The following is a 22,271-nucleotide window of genomic DNA, read 5'->3' as shown; positions in this document are numbered from 1 at the left end:
ATATATTGATAAATTATGTACTGATAAAATATTGCATACCAAATTATGTTTCTGAACTGGAATAATCTGTTTGGGTGGTTGCTTTTAGTGGCATGATGCTCTCAAAGCAGTGGCTAGGCTGCCTACAGGAATACCAAAGGAATGGAGGAGAAAGGTGAGTAAACCTGTACTTTTCACAAAATGTGTCATGCTGTGTCCTATGGAGTTCAATTCATAACTTTCACTGTTGGATAAACATTTGCACTTTTTAATGTAAACATTTCCTGCTAACTTTAACAGTGAGCATAGAAGTATTACTTAGTTACCAGCTTCATTTTTAGATCGTGTAAGCTGATCTATGAGCCAGTGTGGTGTAGTGGTCAAGGTGTTGGACTACGACCTGGGAGACCAGGGTTCGAATCCTCACACAGCCATGAAGCTCACTGGGTGACCTTGGGCCAGTCACTGCCTCTCAGCCTCAGAGGAAGGCAATGGTAAACCCGCTCTGAATATTGCTTACCATGAAAACCCTATTCATAGGGTCGCCATAAGTCGGAATCGACTTGAAGGCAGTCCATCATCATCAAGCTGATCTTTACACTAGTGCTGATAACTTTTGACAGAATGCTCCAGGATAGTTACTACTGAAGTTATCTCAGTTTCTGGTGACTGATAGTTCTGAATCAGGCCACTGTCCTTAGTGGAAAGACCATGCATCTGACGAAGGACTGGGACAGAAGCTGCTTTCTAATATACAGTAATGGAGAAGATGACCATTAATGTCCGGTTAAATAAGTATTTCTTTAGAAGAACCTCCACGTGGAAATACCACATCTTCAAATAACAGTTGCTGCATATGTATTTCATCCAAACATTGGCCAGGTGTGCGTTCTATTCTTAGCTATGAGACAAGTGACTTCTTTTCTGTTAGAAAGGTACGTGAGGCTCTTAATTTAGCAGATAGTTTTTCTATGTTTGTTTTCTATGAGGCATAGAATTTCCCCCTCCTAATAAAGGGAAAGCAAGTGAAGAGGTAAATAATGATGAAAGGCTAACAGACGGGCTAAGGACCAATTATCATGTTGTGGGTAAGATGTGTCTCATGTGACAATTTATATGTGTTTATCTTGTGAGGAAAGTCATGTTTGATGTATGGCCCTGACAAAATCTGTGTGGCAGACAGGGCTGTCAAAATAGACACACAAAAGGATGAAGGAGGGAAGTTTAAGAAAGGGGCTTATGGACGTCTCACCCTAGACTTTTAAATTTTCTTTATCATTTTTGGAATCTCTTGCATTTTTTGGTCTTTCATGTATACTATGTGCATACTCCCTATTCTATCTGCCTATGACAAATGGATTCATATTCAGATGACACTGTCTGATGATGATCAAGGTGAAGGGGAAAGGAAGATGCAGGACCTACAGGGCACAGTTTGCAGCCATATTTCTCTCTTTATTAATGTAAAGTACATAATGGCACTTACACATACATAGTCTACAGAATTTTACACTTTGTGGATTAGATGAAGACTTGGTAATGCTTAGAGTAGACTCACTGAAATCAGTTGGGCTCAAGTTTAGTCATGACTAATTTAACACCCAATAATGCTGGGAAAAACAGAAGAGTAGAAAAAGAGGAAGGCCAAAGAAGAGATGGATTGATTCCACGAAGGAAGCCACAGACTTGAACTTACAAGATCTGAACAGGGTGGTTCATGACAGATGCTCTTGGAGGGAGCTGATTCATAGGGTTGCCATAAGTCTTAATCGACTTGAAGGCACATAACAACAACAAAACTTAACACCCATTGATTTTAATAGGTATACTCTAAGCGTGACAAAATCTGGATTCAACCACATACTTTTCATATTCTATTGTATGCGCTATACACAAATACAGTTTCTTCTTCCTACATCTACAGGATGGAAGAAAATTGGTTGTATAGGTGTGGTCCGTTATGAAATATATAGGTCAAATATATGGCTATACATCTGAATTGTCTCCATGAAATAAAATGCAATTTATGTAACTAAAAGGCATTCTCACAGTTTAGGCATTGGTCAATATATTTGAAACCATGTTTATATAATATTTTGGACTGATATGGCAACTTAATAAACCTATTGATTATCTTTGTATTTACTTATGTCTAACCTTCTGTTTAAAGGAGGAATAAATTTATTTATTTTGGCATATCTTTTTAAGGTCTGGCTCACCCTGGCAGATCATTACTTAAGGAGTATAGCAATTGATTGGGATAAAACAATGCGCTTCACTTTCAATGACAGAAGCAATCCTGATGATGATTCCATGGGTATTCAGATTGTAAAGGTACTTGAAAACATATTAATTTGCTTATTCATATAACCATGAAAGAGAAACCATTTCTGCTTGTTTTCTGAAAGTTATATTTTATAGTTAGTCTGCAAGTAAATTATTTGTTTGCCCAAATGGGGTGATTTATCACCATTGGCTGAATTTAATCAATGGTGTCCAAACTTTATTTCCTTCATCATGTGATTTATAGGTTTCTTTTATTTTTATTCTACCAGTGACACATTTAATTTTTCATTTTGTAGTATTTGCTTACAGGATAGCATTCAGAATGTTCAGCAACTAGTAACAGCTGGCAAGATTAATGGAAGAGGGAACAACTAAATTTTTAGTAACAAGATTGAGTTTTTCATCACTTCCAGAAGCAGACTTATTCAGGGGAAATTTACCATGGATGTTTTCAAAATGACTAATAGCCCTAAAATCATTATTAGTATTAGTTTTTGAATTATTATGCTCTACTGTTGCACAAATGATTTCCTGTTCTTAGAAATGTACTTATCTTAGCCATGCTTGTCAAAGCCATGTTTTAGGACCACCTCATACATAAAGTTACCTATTAGCATGTGTGAACCACTCCCTACTATTATTCTATTCAAAGAAACTTCTCATATTATATACATGATTTTTTTGTCAATGACTGATCTCTGATCTTTGAAATAAACTGCAACATAATCTGAATGTACAAGTTCTTTGTATATCAGATAGCCTATGGTATAAATTTCACATTACTTACAACAGTAAACAATCTAAGGCTATGCCTAAGGTCTTATTCTCAGTGAGTTGGTAAATTTATGTGTTGGCTGTACCATTCACACTGCAGGTGAAGGCTTATATGAAGGAATACAAAAGGTTAGCCTAGAATCTTTCTCCCAGACACATTAATTTTCTTTGTACAGGGATTGTATTTCTATGGAAGAGCATTTCATCAAGTGAGCCCCAACTTACTGTCTCTTCTGGTTTATTAGCCCAGTCCCAGAACAAGTAGAAATAAATCAGAACAGGCACAGGCTTTCCACCTCAGTAAGAACTATGACTTAGTTTCATAATAGAAATTGTATGGATATGTGTCTCCGTGAATATTCTATATGAAAATGCTGATCTTAATTGGTAACTATAAATTATAGACCTTATTTGTACAGTGCTACATTAAAAATTAATAATGCATCTGTTTTGTCTCTTATTCATTAATGGTCTATAACCTCCAATACAATACAACTCTTGGGAAATAAAGAAATGAGGGTTTAGTTTCCCCCCCCCATCCTCTCTCCCATTCTGTATTCTGATATTTGTCTCTTATTAATTTGCTTATATAAAATGTAAGAGGATGGTATCCAACTAAGTTTTATTCAGAGTAGACCCATTGAAATTAATGGACCTCAGTTAGTAATGTCTGTTAATTTCAATGGGTCTGCTTTGAGTATGACTAACATTGGATACAACATATTGTAATGAATCAGAACCAGCATCTAACAGTGTCGGAGAAAGCACTCTTGTTCTTTCCCTGCCCCACAAATATTAAGAAAATTGGTTATAGACTAAAGAGTTTGTGTGGTGGTTAGAGCAGGTCTGGGAAACCAGTGGTTCTTAAGATGTTGTCAGACTAAAACTATAATCATCCCTTATTGTAGGCCATGCTGTTTAGAGGCGTTGAGAGCTGGAGTCGAACAAAAACTGAAGGGTCACATGTTACCCACCCCTATTGGACTAGGACTGAGGAAACCCACATTCAAATTTCCAATTAGCCATAACCTGGTTTTCCTCTCAGGGTAACTTGGAGCCAGTCAGTATCTGCCAGCCTAACCTACCTCAGAAGGTTATTGTGGGATTGGGGAGAGAATCATGTTCACTGTCAGGGCTCCTTAGAGTAAGGGCAGCATAAAAAATGTCGTAAAATAAACTGTATTATGTAGTTCAGCAATCTAGGCTTAGCTAGTCCACAGGACACACCAATGATGCCAATAACAGGCCATAGCTGAAATTCTGTCCTGACCTTGAGCAGCAGCTCACAGGCATACCAGATTACCTGAGGGTCATGCAGTCTGGCTGGTATGCAAATAAGTCTGGAGTTACAAGACCTCAGGGAGCACCGTGAGTAGTTTGCTCTTGTAAGATCTGAAATCCGAACAAGATCTTCTATGCTCCTCAGCCGACTCCCCTTTCCTGGCCTGCCTCTTTCCTGGAGAGTGGTTTGCTTGAAAGGTCAGTCTGGGTGGCTGTTATTTTTAAATTTGTCATAAGACTACACAAGCAATATTATAAGGCTACACAACTGAAATACTAGAAGCAAGTAATTATCTTACAATTTTTACAATTTAAAGATATTCATCAAGACAAGCAAAAAACGTTAGTGAGCTTATTTATTAAAGTATTTTAGTTAGTTAATTAAAAATTATACCCCATTTTTTGAGGAACATTTTCCACAAAGCAACTTAAAAATCACATAGATATTATGTAAATATGTTGCCTTATCTGCTATATACTCTGTAATATAAGAGTAGCCAATGAAACTGCCAGTAAGAATACAGGATATTTGGGTATGTTCCTTTTCTCTAAACTTAACCCATTCTTGTTTTTTTTCTTTTATTCTTAAATAGTGTGGATATTTCACCATAACTGTGTATTCCCACACTTTGTTCATCCAATCTTTTAAAAAGGGTGTTGCTTGTGACCTCTACATTTTTGCATAAAGTGTTCTAACCACAATGATCATATAAGATCCTATTTGATTAGTAATATAATTGTTTATTGTTCTTAAGGCGATAGAAAAGAGGATCTAAAGGAATTGTATTTGTTGTTGTTGTTATGTGCCTTCAAGTCGATTACATCTTATGGTGACCCCATGAATCAGTGACCTCCAAGAGCATCTGTCATGAACCACCCTGTTCAGATCTTGTAAGTTCAGGTCTGTGGCTTCCTTTATGGAATCAATCCATCTCTTGTTTGGCCTTCCTCTTTTTCTACTCCCTTCTGTTTTTCCCAGCATTATTGCCTTTTCTAGTGAATCATGTCTTCTCAGGATGCGTCCAAAGTATGATAACCTCAGTTTCATCATTTTAGCTTCTAGTGACAGTTCTGGTTTAATTTGTTCTAACACCCAATTTTTTGCCTTTTTTGCAGTCCATGGTATGCACAAAGCTCTCCTCCAACACCACATTTCGAATGAGTTGATTTTTCTCTTACCTGCTTTTTTCACTGTCCAACTTCCACATCTATACATAGAGCCTGGGAATACCATGGTCTGAATGATCCTGACTTTAGTTTTCACTGATACACCTTTTCTAGTTCTCTCATAGCTGTCCTTCCCAGTCCTAGCCTTCTTCTGATTTCTTGACTATTGTCTCCATTTTGATTAATGACTGTGCCAAGGTATTGATAATCCTTGACAAGTTCAGTGTCCTCATTGTCAACTTTAAAGTTACCTAAATCTTCTGTTGTCATTACTTTAGTCTTTTTGACGTTCAGCTGTAGTCCTGCTTTTGTGCTTTCCTCTTGAACTTTCATTAGCATTCATTTTAAGTCATTACTGGTTTCTGCTAGTAGTATGGTATCGTCTGCATATCTTAAATTATTGATATTTCTCCCTCCAATTGTCACACCTCCTACATCTTGGTCCAATCACGCTTTCCATATGATATGTTCTGCTTAAAGATTAAATAAATAGGGTGATACACCCCTGTCTCACACCCTTTCCAATGGGGAACCAATCAGTTTCTCCATATTCTGTCCTTACAGTAGCCTCTTGTTCAGAGTATAGGTTGTGAATCAGGACAATCAGATGCTGTGGCACCATTTCTTTTAAAGCATTCCATAGTCTTTCATGATTTACACAATCAAAGGCTTTGCTGTAATCTATAAAGCACAGGGTGATTTTCTTCTGAAATTCCTTGGTCCGTTCCATTATCCAACGTATGTTTGCGATATGATCTCTGATGCCTCTTCCCTTTCTAAATGCAGCTTGGACGTCTGGCATTTCTCGCTCCATATATGGTAGGAGCCTTTGTTGTACAATCTTGAGGATTACTTTACTTGCATGGGATATTAAGGCAATTGTTCGATAATTACTGCATTCCCTGGGATCCCCTTTCTTTGGAATTGGGATATATATTGAACGCTCTCAGTCTGTGGGCCATTTAGTTTTCCATATTTCTTGACAACTTTTTGTCAAAATTTGGACAGATTCAGTCTCAGTACCTTGTAGCAACTCTATTGGTATGCCATCTGTTCTTGGTGATTTGTTCCTTCCAAGTATTTTAAGAGCAGCTTTCACCTCACATTCTAAAATTTCTGGTTCTTCATCATATGGTTCCTCCGTGAATGAATCTGTCATCCTGGCATCTCTTTTATAGAGTTCTTCAGTGTATTGCTTCCATCTTCCTTTTATTTCATCTCTGTCAGTCAGTGTGTTTCCCTGTTGATTATTCAACATTCCTACTCTTGGTTTAAATTTCCCTTTCATTTCTCTAATCTTTTGGAATAGGGCTCTTGTTCTTCCCATTTTGTTGTCCTTTTCTATTTCTATACAATAACTATTGTAATAGTTCTTTGTCCCTACGTACTAGTCACTGTATTGTTGCATTTAGGGTTCTGACTGTGTTTCTATCTCCTTTTGCTTTTGCTTTCCTTCTCTCTTTAACCATTTTAAGAGTTTCTTCAGTCATCCATTGAAGTCTTTCTCTCTTTTTAACGAGAGGTATTGTCTTTTTGCATTCTTCCCTGATAATGTCTCTGACTTCACTCCATAGTTCTTCTGGTTCTTTGTCAACTAAGTTTAAAGCCTCAAACCTGTTCCTTATTTGATCTTTATATGCTTCTGGGATGTTATTTAAGTTGTATTTTGGCATTATGATTGCCTTGTTCCCTCTTCTTTAGCTCTACTCTGATTTTCGATATTACCGGTTCATGATCTGTACCACAGTCTGCTCCTGGTCTTGTTTTCGCAGAAAGTATGGAAATTCTCCATCTTCTGTTACCAATTATATAACCAATTTCATTCCTATATTGACCATTTGGTGATGTCCACATGTACAGTCGTCTTTTCGGTTGCTCAAAAACTGTGTTCACGAGAAACAAATTATTGGCTTCACAGAATGCAATAAGTCTTTCTCCTGCTTCATTTCTGTCTCCTAAGCTCCATTTCCCCACAATTTCTAGTTCTTCTCTGTTCCCTACTTTTGCATTCCAGTCCCCCATGATTATCAGCACATATTGTTTTGGTGTGTGATCAATTTCTTCCTGTACTTCTGCGTAAAAATCTCTTCAATTCCTCTTCTTCTGCATTTGCCGTTGGAGCATAGACTTCGATGTTAATAGGTTTCCCGTTTAATCTTATTGATATCACTTGCTCAGACCTTGCGTTGTAGCTCCTAATTGCTTTTGCTACATCACTTCTCACTATTAAAGCAACCCTGTTTCTTCTTAATTTCTCATTTCCTGCATAAAATATTTTGTAGTTGCCTGATTGAAAATGTCCAATTCCTGTCCATTTTAATTCACTCATGGCAAGTATTGTAATGTTGATACATTCCATTTCTTGCTTGACAATTTCTAACTTTTCCTGGTTCGTGCTTCTCACATTCCATGTTCCTATTGTGTGCGTCGTACAGCTCCAGACTCTCTTTTCACATTTGTGCTCATCAGCCTCTGGGCTTCCTTTCGGCTTTGACCCAGCTGCATGATTAGTCACAGCGCTACTCGTACTTGCCCTTTGTTCTTCCCTAGTAGCTCGTTGAGTTCCTTCTGACCTGGGGGTCTCATCTTCCAGCACTATCTCGTGTTGCATTTTCGATACTCTGTTCATAGGGTTTTTGTGGTAAGAGGTATTCAGAGGTGGTTTACCATTTCCTTCCTCTGAGTTTGGATGCATCTTAGTCTGGTATCTCAGCTTTGACCATTCCACCTTGGGTGCCCCTGCTAGGAATCTAGCCTCTTGGTCTAGCCTCCTGATGGCATTGCTCTCACCTTCTTCAACACTCTCAAACCCCCTCACCATGTTAAGGTGTGCATCCTAAAGGGGGAAAGGAATTGTATACCGTAACATTTTTTCTATATTCCAATTGATCTTTTCCAATATTCTTTTGTGATGGGACGCTCCCACCATAGATAATAAAACTTCCTATTTTGCTTTGCACATTTCCAACATTTTTTTAAACTTACTGATTTTATTTAATGTTCTTGGTGTTGTATACCATCTCACTATGAACTTATGATTGCAATTTTCTCTTATAGTCATGATTGTAGAGTCTCTCCAACATGGCCGTAGAGATTTCCTCCTAAATCTTGTGCCCATTTTATTCTTGACCTGTTCTCATGTGGTTTTATATTTTAACAGTAGTTTGTAGATCTTCTTAATCATTGTTCTCTACTTTTTAGTATTAACTCTTCAAATTCTGTTGTATCTTGCAGTAGTTGACTTTTCCTGAGAAACTCCGACAAAGGGCCAGTCTCCTGACCTGGAGTCTAGAACTCTGTTCTCTGAGATATAGTAGTTGCTTCCAGGTTCATTGCTTGCCCAGGTGATCCAGTGATAGGGAGCATATGACCCCAGGTGGAGAGGTGGTTGCAATCCCCAAGGAATCCGCTTGGGGAGTAGTAATCTCTGTAAATCTTTCTTCAGGGGCCCCATGACTGACAGGCTCTGAATCTAGCTCAGTGTGAGAGCAAAGGAAGACAAGGCTACCAAAGCACTAGTTAAAATTTTTAAATTATTGAATACATTTTATAATGGGAACAATTCTCCTGAACAGCATGAACTCAAGATGGCATGAGAAAATGGGTAATTTGTGATGGCGAAATCATTGCTAATTTTTAAAAAGAAAGATCTTCTTTATGAACTTATTGAAAGTCTTAGCAATAGAGTTCAATGAAAAAAATGAGGAAGAGGGGGGAGGGATTCTGAGCAGAATGAAATAAAATAGAAGGATGCACTGTGTGATTTGATATAGCATAGAGCAGCCCGAGATAGCTGGTATAGCATAGTGGGGAGGAGAGCCTGTCTGGGAGTCCAGAGTCTGTGTTCAAATCCCCACTTGTGTCTCCTGGGTGTAAAGGGCCAGCTAAAGATTACCCTTGCAATGAGTGGCTCAGAAGTTATGTGCCCTGCCACCTGTGCAGCTGTGGGCAAGTTGCATAGTCCCAAGGAGCCCAGTTGCCCCAGCTAGGGAGGACTAGCCTCAGAGGGAGGCAATGGTAAACACCCTCTGAATACTGCTTACCATGCAAACCCTATTCATAGGTTCGCCATAAGTCGGGATCGACTTGAAGACAGTCCATTTCAATTTCAGAACAGCCCAAAGGATTGTCTTTGCCTATACTGCCGCCTAGTGGTTGCCAATCAGTGGTAACAAGGCAGCATGCATGATGTTGCTTCCACAGCAACAAGCAGTTTGGAATAGCATCTGGAAACTCCTGGGGAGCAAGCAGGTAAGCAAAAGCACAAAGTGTAAGTCATGGTTTGCCTGTAAGGTTTGGATTCTAAGCAACAGTTCACACACCATGGTTTGGTGTGATGTCTGAATGAAACCTTTGCCTGTAAGACCGTTAGCCTTTAAGCTGTAAAATAACACTTATGAAGGAAGGGGATAGAGTCACACAATTCCTAAGTACCGTGTAAATAAGGGGAAATGACAGTAGACAAAAATGAGCATCTCGTAATTTATTGTGAGACCACATTTGTTTTGGAACTTGTCTCTTTTGAAAGAGCAGTAGTGTCCACTGACTCTACTTAAGGCTGCAAGCCAATATATGTCTACTCAGAAATAAGCTCCATTGGGTTCAGTGGGACTTACTCCCAGGTAAGTGTGTATTGGAGTGCAGCCTTAGTCATGAGGTTGATCTAATGTTAGTCAGACTTGGAGTAGACCCATTATAACTAATAAACATACTAACTTAATGTCCGTTAATTTCAATGAATCTACTCTAATTAGAACGTGGTTGGATGCAATCTATAGCTTGTACACTTTGTGTGTGAAGACTTATGCACTATTTATGCTCGCTGAACTTGACTTGCTGGCTCCAGAAAAAATGAATTCTATCATTAGAATTTGTTGCATTTAATTCAAACAGTGAACTTTAAAAATTGCAGCAGTTTAACATTCTTATGAGAGGCTTATGATTACCCCCTTCACTCCAATTTTATTCTGTTCTGCTTTTATAAGTCATTGTTTCATTTAAATTTTGTAAGCTATCTGGAATCTCCCTTAAACTGTTGAAGTTTACAGTTTGAAGATGGACAGAAAGCTCATTGTCTTCTGTCACATGGATGTCATAAGAACATAAGAAGAGCCTGCTGGATCAGGCCAGTGGCCCATCTAGTCCAGCATCCTGTTCTCACAGTGGCCAACCAGGTGCCTGGGGGAAGCCCGCAAGCAGGACCCGAGTGCAAGAACACTCTCCCCTCCTGAGGCTTCCGGCAACTGGTTTTCAGAAGCATGCTGCCTCTGACTAGGGTGGCACAGCACAGCCATCACGGCTAGTAGCCATTGATAGCCCTGTCCTCCATGAATTTGTCTAATCTTCTTTTAAAGCCATCCAAGCTGGTGGCCATTACTGCATCTTGTGGGAGCAAATTCCATAGTTTAACTATGCGCTGAGTAAAGAAGTACTTCCTTTTGTCTGTCCTGAATCTTCCAACATTCAGCTTCTTTGAATGTCCACGAGTTCTAGTATTATGAGAGAGGGAGAAGAACTTTTCTCTATCCACTTTCTCAATGCCATGCATAATTTTATACACTTCTATCATGTCTCCTCTGACCCGCCTTTTCTCTAAACTAAAAAGCCCCAAATGCTGCAACCTTTCCTCGTAAGGGAGTCGCTCCATCCCCTTGATCATTCTGGTTGCCCTCTTCTGAACCTTTTCCAACTCTAGAATATCCTTTTTGAGATGAGGCGACCAGAACTGTACACAGTATTCCAAATGTGGCCACACCATAGATTTATACAACGGCATTATGATATCGGCTGTTTTATTTTCAATACCTTTCCTAATTATTGCTAGCATGGAATTTGCCTTTTTCACAGCTGCCGCACACTGGGTCGACATTTTCATCGTGCTGTCCACTACAACCCCGAGGTCTCTCTCCTGGTCGGTCACCGCCAGTTCAGACCCCATGAGCGTATATGTGAAATTCAGATTTTTTGCTCCAATATGCATAATTTTACACTTGTTTATATTGAATTGCATTTGCCATTTTTCCGCCCATTCACTCAGTTTGGAGAGATCTTTTTGGAGCTCTTCACAATCCCTTTTTGTTTTAACAACCCTGAACAATTTAGTGTCGTCAGCAAACTTGGCCACTTCACTGCTCACTCCTAATTCTAGGTCATTAATGAACAAGTTGAAAAGTACAGGTCCCAATACCGATCCTTGAGGGACTCCACTTTCTACAGCCCTCCATTGGGAGAACTGTCCATTTATTCCTACTCTCTGCTTTCTGCTTCTTAACCAATTCCTTATCCACAAGAGGACCTCTCTTATTCCATGACTGCTAAGCTTCCTCAGAAGTCTTTGGTGAGGTACCTTGTCAAACGCTTTTTGAAAGTCTAAGTACACTATGTCCACTGGATCACCTCTGTCTATATGCTTGTTGACACTCTCAAAGAATTCTAATAGGTTACTGAGACAGGACTTTCCCTTGCAGAAGCCATGCTGGCTCTGCTTCAGCAAGGCTTGTTCTTCTATGTGCTTAGTTAATCTAGCTTTAATAATACTTTCTACCAGTTTTCTTTTTTTTTTTACAATAATTTTTATTCAAATTTTCATAAAACATACAAAACAAAATCATAAAACATTCAAAGACAAAAAACAAAACAAAACAAAAATGATTAAACAAAAAAATAAAATGTTGACTTCCCATTTGTCGCAGATCAAATCAGTTGTAGGTCTACAATGTATAACAATCCTGTCTCTTAAATTATATTATAAAATCACTTTCCTCCAGTAGTTATCTTAATTAATCATCAAATCTCATAAACATTACTTTATTCTTTCCACAAAAAGTCAAAGAGAGGTTTCAATTCTTTAAGAAATATATCTATCAATTTTTCTCCAAATAAACATGTCGATTAATCCATCTCGTTAATAATAATAATAATCTTATTGTCATAACCATAGTCCAAATAAACATATCGATTAATCCATCTCAACAAAATCTGTTAGGTCCAATAATTTCAATAGCCATTATTCCATTATCCATATTAATTCCATCTTCCATCTTCAATAGTCCTGTTAAGTCCAGTAATTTCAGTGTCCAATCTTCCATTATCAGTATTCCATAATAATCTTGCTGTCATAGCCATAGTCATATAATAAGAGTCTGATGGGAATTTCCTCTATCCCAAATATTTTCTTGCCATCAATTCTGAATAAGTTGCTGAAATATTGTTGTAAAGTCATATCTGTGTTCTTCTTTTTTACAAAATGCACTGGCTCATCTCTTGAGAGTTTTTCCATTGTCACATGGCTGCAGTTAATTCCATAGATTTTCTCTATATCAAGCTCCATCACGTCATTCCAGTCCAGAAGATTATCCAAGCCATTGATAACTTTATCTCTAATATCTTCATTAATTTCTTCAGAGATAACGTTAAATTCCAAACAGTAGATTTTATTTCTAATATCCATAAACTCCAGATCTTTTTCCAATTCCACATTTGTTCCAATCTCCAGGGCTTGTATCTTCCCTTTATTTTTTCTTTTCTCATCTCTGATCTCATTCTCCTCTCTCACAGGATCCCCTATTTCTTTAAGCTCCTGCGTCATTTTGCTCAGTTCAATTTTCAGCTCCTTACTGCCCTGTCGCAGGGTTTGTTTCGTTATCTCAATCTCATCCATTATTTTCTGAAACATAATTACTTCCAGATTCTCAGCCACTTTCTTGATTGCCATTTTTAAAACCACGAAAACAAAACAAAAATAAAGAAGAACCACTTCTTATTTCAGCAACAATTGGGTTAATATTCCAGGCATGATGACATCACAGTATAAACAGAGCAGCCTGCCTTATCTCTCTATGTTCAAGAACACAAAACAAATTTAGTTCCCAGCATCAAAACAGTTAGTGGCGTCGTGAAGAAGCAGATTCGTCAAAATAAAATAGACCAAAAAGAGAATAGTCCCAGACAATATAATATTCCTCGGAATAGAAATCCCTCTTCTGTTTATATCTTTAGAATGCACTTCCAGGACAGCTTTTTGCAATAGAAATAGAGATAAGCTGTTAATTTCGTGAATAACAGAGAAGAGTTAAAGCCCACCCAGAAGTTCTTTAAAGCTGATTCATTTGACAAATCTCTTTTTGCTGCAACAATTTAAACCAAGTAAAAAAAATAATAGAAAGAAGGGTGCTTGCCTGTTAGTCTGTTTTCTCTTTGAAGAAAAGATAAACGTATCGCATTAATCAGATAGAGCTTGTTCGGAAGTCCGTCCGGCATTGCTGGCTGGACCTTTTCTCATAAATTAATGAAATCCAGTCCTCCCAACAAAAACAGGCTTTTGAGGTCGATCTCTACGTTTCTCCCTGCCTGGGAGAAATTTCATCAGTCAAAAAAAAAATGTTCTGACTGATTTATATCTGAATAAGCTTCTTTTGAGGCGGGAGCCCGTCTCAAAAGCAGGCACAAGCGAAGTCACCCTTCCCGGAAGTCCATAATACTTTCTACCAGTTTTCCAGGGACAGAAGTTAAGCTAACTGGCCTGTAATTTCCGGGATCCCCTCTGGATCCCTTTTTGAATATTGGCGTTACATTTGCCACTTTCCAGTCCTCAGGCACGGAGGAGGACCCGAGGAACAAGTTTCACATTTGAGTTCTTTGAGAACTCTCGGGTGGATGCCATCCGGGCCCGGTGATTTGTCAGTTTTTATATTGTCCATTAAGCCTAGAACTTCCTCTCTCGTTACCACTATTTGTCTCAGTTCCTCAGAATCCCTTCCTGCAAATGTTAGTTCAGGTTCAGGGATCTGCCCTATATCTTCCACTGTGAAGACAGATGCAAAGAATTCATTTAGCTTCTCTGCAATCTCCTTATCGTTCTTTAGTACACCTTTGACTCCCTTATCATCCAAGGGTCCAATCACCTCCCTAGATGGTCTCCTGCTTTGAATGTATTTATAGAATTTTTTGTTGTTGGTTTTTATGTTCTTAGCAATGTGCTCCTCAAATTCTTTTTTAGCATCCCTTATTGTCTTCTTGCATTTCTTTTGCCAGAGTTTGTGTTCTTTTTTATTTAATTTCTTTAGTTACAAACTTTAATTACAAATGAACTCAGAATGCTGCTGCCTTCTCCACCCTGATGGTATGCATTCCGAATATGCCAGTGTGTTAATTTAGGAATGAGGAGACCAAAAATGTAGTGGCAGGCTTTGTATTATTATTGGTGCTTATGTCCAAAGATAATATCAACTGCTGACAGCAGAAGAAGGGGCTGAGACCACCTGTCTAATTTACTGTTTAATTAGAAATAATCCATTTTCTACATGATGATTCTTATTTTACTACCACTGTATATTGACTAGTTGCAATTGTTTCTTGTGATGCTTATGTGATTACCTTCTTTGAGTGTGTGAGTGGAAAGGTGTGCTATGAATATAGTAAAATACTTGGTATTTGAATTGGATATTTCTAGGTTCCATTAAATAGCAGAAACTCAATGTCAGAAAATAAAAACAGGACTGAAATGGTAATGTGTGCTTCAATTTAATACAACATGGAAGCCATCAAGGGATCATGTGCTGACTCTTTATTCTCTCTCGTTTTCTTAGGATCTTCATCGAACTGGATGCAGTTCTTACTGTGGCCAGGAGGCAGAGCAAGACAGAGTGGTATTAAAACGGGTCTTATTGGCTTATGCCAGGTGGAACAAATCTGTAGGATATTGTCAAGGCTTTAACATTCTAGCAGCCCTCATCCTGGAAGTAATGGAAGGCAATGAGGGAGATGCTTTAAAAGTGAGTAAAGTGACTGAGCAAGTCTTACCCACATTTTAAGTTTTTCTAAATGTCATCAAAATAGTTGGAAAAAAATATTGTCTCCTGAAGCATGATGTGTCATCTTTGTTGCAAAAGAGATCTGAGTTCATGCTTATTCGTGTTTGTTCTCTAGGAAGGGGAATAGATAAATATAAAAATAAATTTTAGAAAGTTTATATTAATGCAATTAAGACAATTGAATGTGCATGGAAAATAATTTGTCCTTAACCCCATTAAGTCTATTGTATATGACCTTTACTAGCTGCTACCAATCTTTTCTGTCTTGTTTTCAGATAATGATTTACTTAATTGATAAAGTGCTACCTGACAGCTATTTTGTAAATAACCTTCGAGCACTATCTGTTGACATGGCTGTATTCCGAGACCTCCTAAGAATGAAGCTTCCTGAGCTCTCACAGCATTTGGATACTCTTCAAAGAGCTGCCAACAGGGAAAGTGGAGGTAGACTTCTACACAAATGCCATACAAATGTTTTCTTTATTAGTTTTCTGCTTTGTTGTGTTTATAATGCTTCAAAATGTTTTTTTTTCTGTAGATGCAAATAACATTATAATGCATCTGATCATAAGTCTAAAATTATTAGCCTGTTTAAAACTAGCAAGTGTTTGAGGTGAAACAATTAACAGGAATTTCTATATAGCCCCACAAGCAGTTATGTTGCTAATGTCAGCAATTCTAGTTGGATGAAAATGGCTTGTTCTGAAATTTATGTATTCATATGATATGCATAGCCTTTCCTCAGTTGTTCCTTGTGACGTCCTTCCCTGGCTCTCCCTGTCAGGTTCCTACCTGCTCGTGGCTACTGCCTGTCACTAGGCACCACCAGGGACTCCACCAGTCCGGACCGTCCTTTTTTATGGTTTCTCTCCCCGCTCTAGCACAGATCTCAACAGATCCCCCTGCTAGGCATCACCACCAGTCACGTCCTATAACCAGTATTCCCAGAGACTCTGCCTGAGTCTCTCTATCAGGTTACCTCTGTGACTGCGTGCTTAAGCTGTCCCAATCCCTTTGTATCAATGCTGATAATTCTGGTTTGCTCTGAATACTTGTGGTGTTATATTTCCCTTCACCGCTGCCACCAATTGTTACAGTTCAGCCTTGGTATTTACCTTACCCTCCCTTCTGGTCTGTGAAACCCCAGCCAAGGATCAGGCCTTTTGTAAACCAAAAGTATTTATTAAATATAACAAAGATAACAAGATTTCTTTATAAGGCACTTAAGCATATGGTTACATCTATTCCTGAGGTACTGGTCTTAGTATTAATCCAAACTCCACCCTCTCCTCACATCCACCAACTCTCCACACAATCTCCTCTCAAAACCCACCAAAACAACCCACTAACATTCACCACCACCCAGATTCCACTGTCATCCTTCCTTTTATACTGTCAGCCATTTTAAACATTCAGCCAATCATCCAACATTCTACTGCCCATTCACTCCCCCCTCCTCTTTCATTCCACTTACCATGTATCTCCTATACAAACAGCACTTACCATATATACACTAATAGAGGAACATCACATTCCTGCCATGTTGTATTGGTTTCAGTTTTTCCTTTTGTCCCGTGTGTGTGGGTGTATGATGTCTCTGTTTACCCTTTGGTCCCAGGGTATGGTCTGAAGGCACATGAAGCCACCATCTTGCTTGCAGCTAAGCAGGTCTGGGTCTGGTCAGTGCCTAGATGGAAGACCACCTGGGAACCACATGTATGCCACCTTGGGTTCCTTGATTAAGAAAGGTGGGATATAAATGCAAGAAAATAAATATATTCCAGTCAGGGAACATGCAGATTCAAGGGATGATTTGTTTGCATTAGAACCTGCTTTTTGCTTTTAATTTCTTTAGGTATTTGTTGTATTTTTTAAAACTCTGTCTTATGATGATGAGTTGCTTTGGGAAGACTTTTTGTCTTGAAAAGTGGCATAAGAAATAATTTAAAATAAATAAATGATAAACAATGCAGATTAAAAGACTCTAAGAGAGTGCAACTTGGATAACCCATTCCCTTGAAAATTGGAATACTTTCAAAGTCAGCATGCAGGTTACTGGTACTAATACCGCTTACCTAGGAATAAACTCCACTGAATTCAAAAGGGCTTACTTCTGAGTAGACATGGTTAGATTATGCTGCAAATTTCTGATTAACCTGTTTGCGGATACCTGCCCTACACTAATGTTTAGCAGTTTATATGGAGTCCTCCACCCCAATAACAGCTGATGTACTCTTTGCACACATACACCTTAAGTACTGATAACACCTAGATGGAATGCTTTAAAGACAATGTTGTCTACAGTTCCAATATGATGAGAGGGCTGCTTTTGCAACCTTCATACTTTTCTTTTGACTTCCACAGAAGAATGATTATTCCTGCCCCTTCCAATGTTGTGTTTTCTTAGCTAGAATTTGATCAATAGTAATAGTTTATTAATGTTCCCGTTACGGAACATGCAGATTCAAGAGTTACAGAGTACCATAGTAGGACCCAGAAAAGTCTATTTCTGGTTTCCAGGGTGCTTCCTGTGTTATATAACAACTGTGCTGAAAGGTACAACCAGAATGACTATGTAATAATTTGGCAGGTATACTTTTATATGATTTTGAAAATACAATTCCATTTGTTTTTTAAAGTTACTGCTTATTGGAAAATATTGTAGAAGGCAGTCTAAAATGGTTTTTAAATTGATTAATACATGCACTTTGAGTTCCATACTTTTATCACTCTGTTGGTTTTGTTAGGCCAGGATTCTGAGAGCCTCATTGGTATGTGCCCTGAGGATCTTACAGTGTAAGCTTAAAGAAGAGCTATGCATGTCTACCCAGTCCCATTTAAGTTAAGTTGGGCTTATTCCCAGGCAAGTTTGTGTAGGATTTCAACCTTAGATTGTTAAGGGAGATACGTTTTCTCCATTTCTCATAACACTAGAACCCAGGGCCATCTAACCAAGCTGAACATTGGAAGATTCAGGATAGACAAAAAAGGCATTTCTTCACAAGGTGCATAGTTAAACTGTGGAATTTGCTCCCACAAGAGGCAGTGATGGCCACCAAGCTGGATGTCTTTAAAAGAGGATTAGACAAATTTATGGAGGATAAGGCATTGTTTCACCTCCACTGTTGGATGTGGTTGCCTCTGAATACCAGCTGCTGGAAATCACAAGTGGGAGTTGTGCTGTTGCATTTGGGTCCTGCTTGTGGGGTTCACATAAACATCTGGTTGGCTGCTGTTAGGGATGCCACTTTGAAAGCATTCTGTCAAAATAACAGGCAGTATCAATTCAAGTTTGTTATTTGTCTGCTATTGTATGCTTTTACCAGTCCAATTTTTCCCCTCCCCCCAAATATTGATATCAATATTTTCTTTCAACATATTGATATTTTGAAAGGAACTATTGATAAATGAAAGAAAATATCAATATTTTTGAAGAAAATACAGATAAAGGAAAGGAAAACGGCTTTGCCTCCTGTGCTGTGACTGAGGCTGATCAGTTTTCCTGTTAGCAGAGACTGGCTGTTTTCCTTTTGGAAAGGAGAAAAGAACCCCCACCTCCTCAACGAGCCCCAAGTTCTTAACATGTGCAAGACTTGGCTTGCTTCTTTCCGCTTGGAGCTTGGATTATTTGAGTGGAGGGGGTTGGCAGAGAAAGAGAGAGAAATCTGTATGGCTGTGCTGTGCTGTGAGTAAAATCAATAAAAGAATATATATTTGAATATTGGAGGGGGGGGAAATCCAGGGGAAAAGCCGCTGAATTTCGGAACTAACAGGATCACTCTGCAATAATTGAGAATATGTGGACAATTGAAAAATCTGGTGCTAAGTCCAAATTCATCTGAAGCCACTGTGATAACAGTGATAACACTGTGATAACATCCCAAGCCACTGTGATAACAGAATGCTGGACTAAATGGACCTTTGCCTGATCCACCAGGATTTTCTTATGTAAAAGAGAGGAAGAGGTGATGGAAATAGAAATGGAAGTACAACAGTGATTGTGTTGGTAAAGGGTGGTTCTTGGTCAGGTGCAGGTTCTAGTCACCTGCTGCACTGCTATTCAGTTTGTGGTATCTGTATCCTACCAGATTTTGACATTAATAAAAACTGAGCAATGCTTTCTTGTAGAGGAATGTTGCCAGCATATTAATCATTGTGTTTAGCTTCCTAATCTATAGCAAACTGAATGCAATGGAATCATTTGTTATATTATTTTACTTATTTATTTATTATTGCATTTATTTCCCACCTTTCCTCCAAGGAGCTCAAGATGGTGTACGTGTTCCCCCCTTCCATTTTATCCTAACAACAATCCTATGAGGTTGGTTAGGCTGAGAGGCAGTAACTAGCCCAAGGTCACCCAGTGAGCTTCATGGCTGACTGGGGATTTAAACTGTGGTCTCCCAGATCATAGTCTAACACTAACCACTTTGTCACACTGGCTCCCAATTCTAATTATAATTCTGCTTTTTCTTCCTTATTTGTGGTGTTAAGATAAACACCTTCAAGGAATAACTGTAGATGTATTCTGTTTTTCTGTTTCAGGTGGTTACGAGCCCCCGCTTACAAATGTCTTCACAATGCAGTGGTTCCTGACCCTGTTTGCTACCTGCCTTCCTAACCATACCGTTCTAAAAATTTGGGATTCTGTATTCTTTGAAGGGTCAGAAATTATACTGAGAGTAGCACTGGCTATTTGGGCAAAACTAGGAGAGTAAGTATACTTTCAGTCTGTTCCTAAAGGAAATGAAAGCTAATAATTGTTTGGCAGAATGCTATGTGAATTGGTATTAAATTGTTGCAAATTATATCCATTTAGGGACTCTTTCCCCCTAAAGGAAAAGGTTGCCTTTCCTTATCCATCCTGCAAGATCAGTGCAATGCCTCTTGTGTGATGCAGCTATGTGACATACATTTCAGTTGCTGGGGAAGGAGGCAGCAGCTAATGTTGGTCCTAAAAGCTTTGCCAGAATTGAATTGCCCTCTTCAGTGATTCATAGAACTGGATCACTAAGATTCCATTTATTATATACAAGATTAGTGTAACAGCTGGTATATTGTAACAGTATCTGGGACAGAGATCATTGTTTCCACATTTTATGGGTTTCAGGATCATGCTTTTCACTAATGCAAATATCATGGGGTTGGACCTTGCTCCAGCTGGTAGAGAGATATCTTTTGTAGTGTTCCCCAACATCACTTCCCACACTGTTCTGGGGTGTTGAGGGGAGCCTTCTCTTGATTCAAAAGATGGAAAGAGATGTCCTTTCCATAAAAGGCAGCCTGGATCTAACGCATAATATTTACATGGGGTGGAATCCAGTTGGTGCCCTTGCAGTGACATAAGGGCTTATTATCCAGCAGAGGGGTCTGCTAACAGAAGAGGAGATCATTTTTGGCCAACTCCCCCTTCCCATGCAGCCCTCATCACCCTCCTCCCCAAAACTTAGCTCTAGAGAGTTGACGGATCCCCCAGAAGGGGAAGGTGTGTGTGTGTGTGGGTGCAGAGCAAAGGGGATTTGGCAAAAATACCCTCCCTTCCTCTTCCATTTAGCAGAGGTGCCTGCTGGATCAGAAGCTCTTTTGTGTGAGTGCAAGGGCACTAATTGAATTCCACCCATAGTATTTGCAGCCCTTAATGAAAGTCACAAGAAACACTCTGCTAATTGAAGGAACTATTCATATTCAAAGGAAATAAAAATGTGTGTTCATTTTGGGATTAGTACTAAAAATATTCTAGTGGCTGTCAAAAACAGTTAATTTAAAAAGCTAATAGCAAGGACTTTAAGAATCATTTCCGTCTCTTGTGAAGAATATGAGAAAGTATCAAGCCCCCCTGCGTTCTGGTTTATAGTTTTAAAAAAAATACTTTTAAGAACTCTGTCTGTTTTGCCAGTTAGTTACATTCAAAACAAAAAGGCCCAGTTGTTCTGTTAACAAGTTTTTGTCATTGACTTCAAGGATAATTGTAAGCAGAAGCCTGTTAGTTCAGCTGGAAAATGTTTTATTTGATTCTATGATTGCTTCTGATCTTTTCTTCTGATGCCCACATTCTTTTTTCTGGCTGAACAGGGAGTTTTAGATGCAAAAAAATTGTCCCTGGATTAAGACAAAAACCCCCAATAAAGTACTGTTTTATAAAACTACATTGATTTGCAAATTTTGCACAATAGGCAGGCAGTCTTGTAGGTTTTATTTTCTATTTTGTACTTTGAAAAACAGGGGTTTTTTTTACTTTGTAAAATTGTGATAATTAATAAGGACTTAGATCCTAAGTTCCCACGGAGTAGAATTTGCCCAAGGGATGCTCCTGTTGGCTTGGTGGAGTAGGCCATGCTTCCTGATTTCCCTCTGTGTTCTTCTGAAAATCTGTTCTGGGAGGATCAGGAACAGTGCCAGAGGTGACACTGCAATGGGAAAGGGAAATTGTTTTCTCTCTGTTCCTCTCACACATGCCTACCCCCCACTCGTTTTCACTTGTGGGAACCTCTGCTGGATTGGACTTTCTTCCACTCTTTGTGGAAGGGCAACTCAGAATCCAAGCCAAAAGCTGCTGCTTTGGCTTGACATTTTAAAACTTAGGTTACAACCCTAATACCTAATATCTATGTCAGCAGAATGGATGGATTTTAGTCGCCAAGGGGAAAAAAACACAGTTTCTTCCCCAGCAATCCCCGAAATGCCTTTCCTTACAGTTGGGGCACCCAGCTAAATGGAGTGGTGGGCTGTGGCATGTGGGAAGGCTCTGCACATAGAAGGTACCCCTGTCTGATTGGGGGGGGATGATCCATCCTTAGCATGTGCATGTCTAGTGCTTCATGTTTTAGGGTGGGGATGTAAATCATGCGGCCCTTAAGATGTTGTTGAACTCCAGCTCCCATCAGATCCAGCCAGAATAGCCAATGGTCAGAAATGAAGGAAACTGAAATTTAGCAATGAAGGGTCTCCTGTTAGTTCTGTTTTAGGGTCATG

At 38.9% G+C, this 22,271-nt stretch overlaps 1 protein-coding gene across 9 annotated transcripts in view; it reads left to right on the top strand.

The window, feature by feature from the left end:
* TBC1D30 (TBC1 domain family member 30) overlaps positions 1–22,271 on the top strand; it is a 64,563-nt gene that overhangs the window by 25,968 nt on the left and 16,324 nt on the right. For all 9 annotated transcript variants that reach the window (XM_061639826.1, XM_061639825.1, XM_061639827.1 and 6 more), the window contains 5 exons: positions 89–154; positions 2,188–2,313; positions 15,075–15,260; positions 15,575–15,743; positions 19,845–20,013. In XM_061639826.1, the coding sequence (XP_061495810.1) occupies positions 89–154; positions 2,188–2,313; positions 15,075–15,260; positions 15,575–15,743; positions 19,845–20,013 (716 nt within the window). The remainder of the gene's footprint in view (positions 1–88; positions 155–2,187; positions 2,314–15,074; positions 15,261–15,574; positions 15,744–19,844; positions 20,014–22,271) is intronic.

The sequence above is a fragment of the Rhineura floridana genome, chromosome 8 (assembly GCF_030035675.1).
Source record: "Rhineura floridana isolate rRhiFlo1 chromosome 8, rRhiFlo1.hap2, whole genome shotgun sequence".
NCBI classification, from domain to species: Eukaryota; Metazoa; Chordata; class Lepidosauria; order Squamata; family Rhineuridae; genus Rhineura; species Rhineura floridana.
The sequence above is the reverse complement of the archived record's forward strand: the minus strand, read 5'-3'. Positions and strand labels throughout refer to the sequence as shown.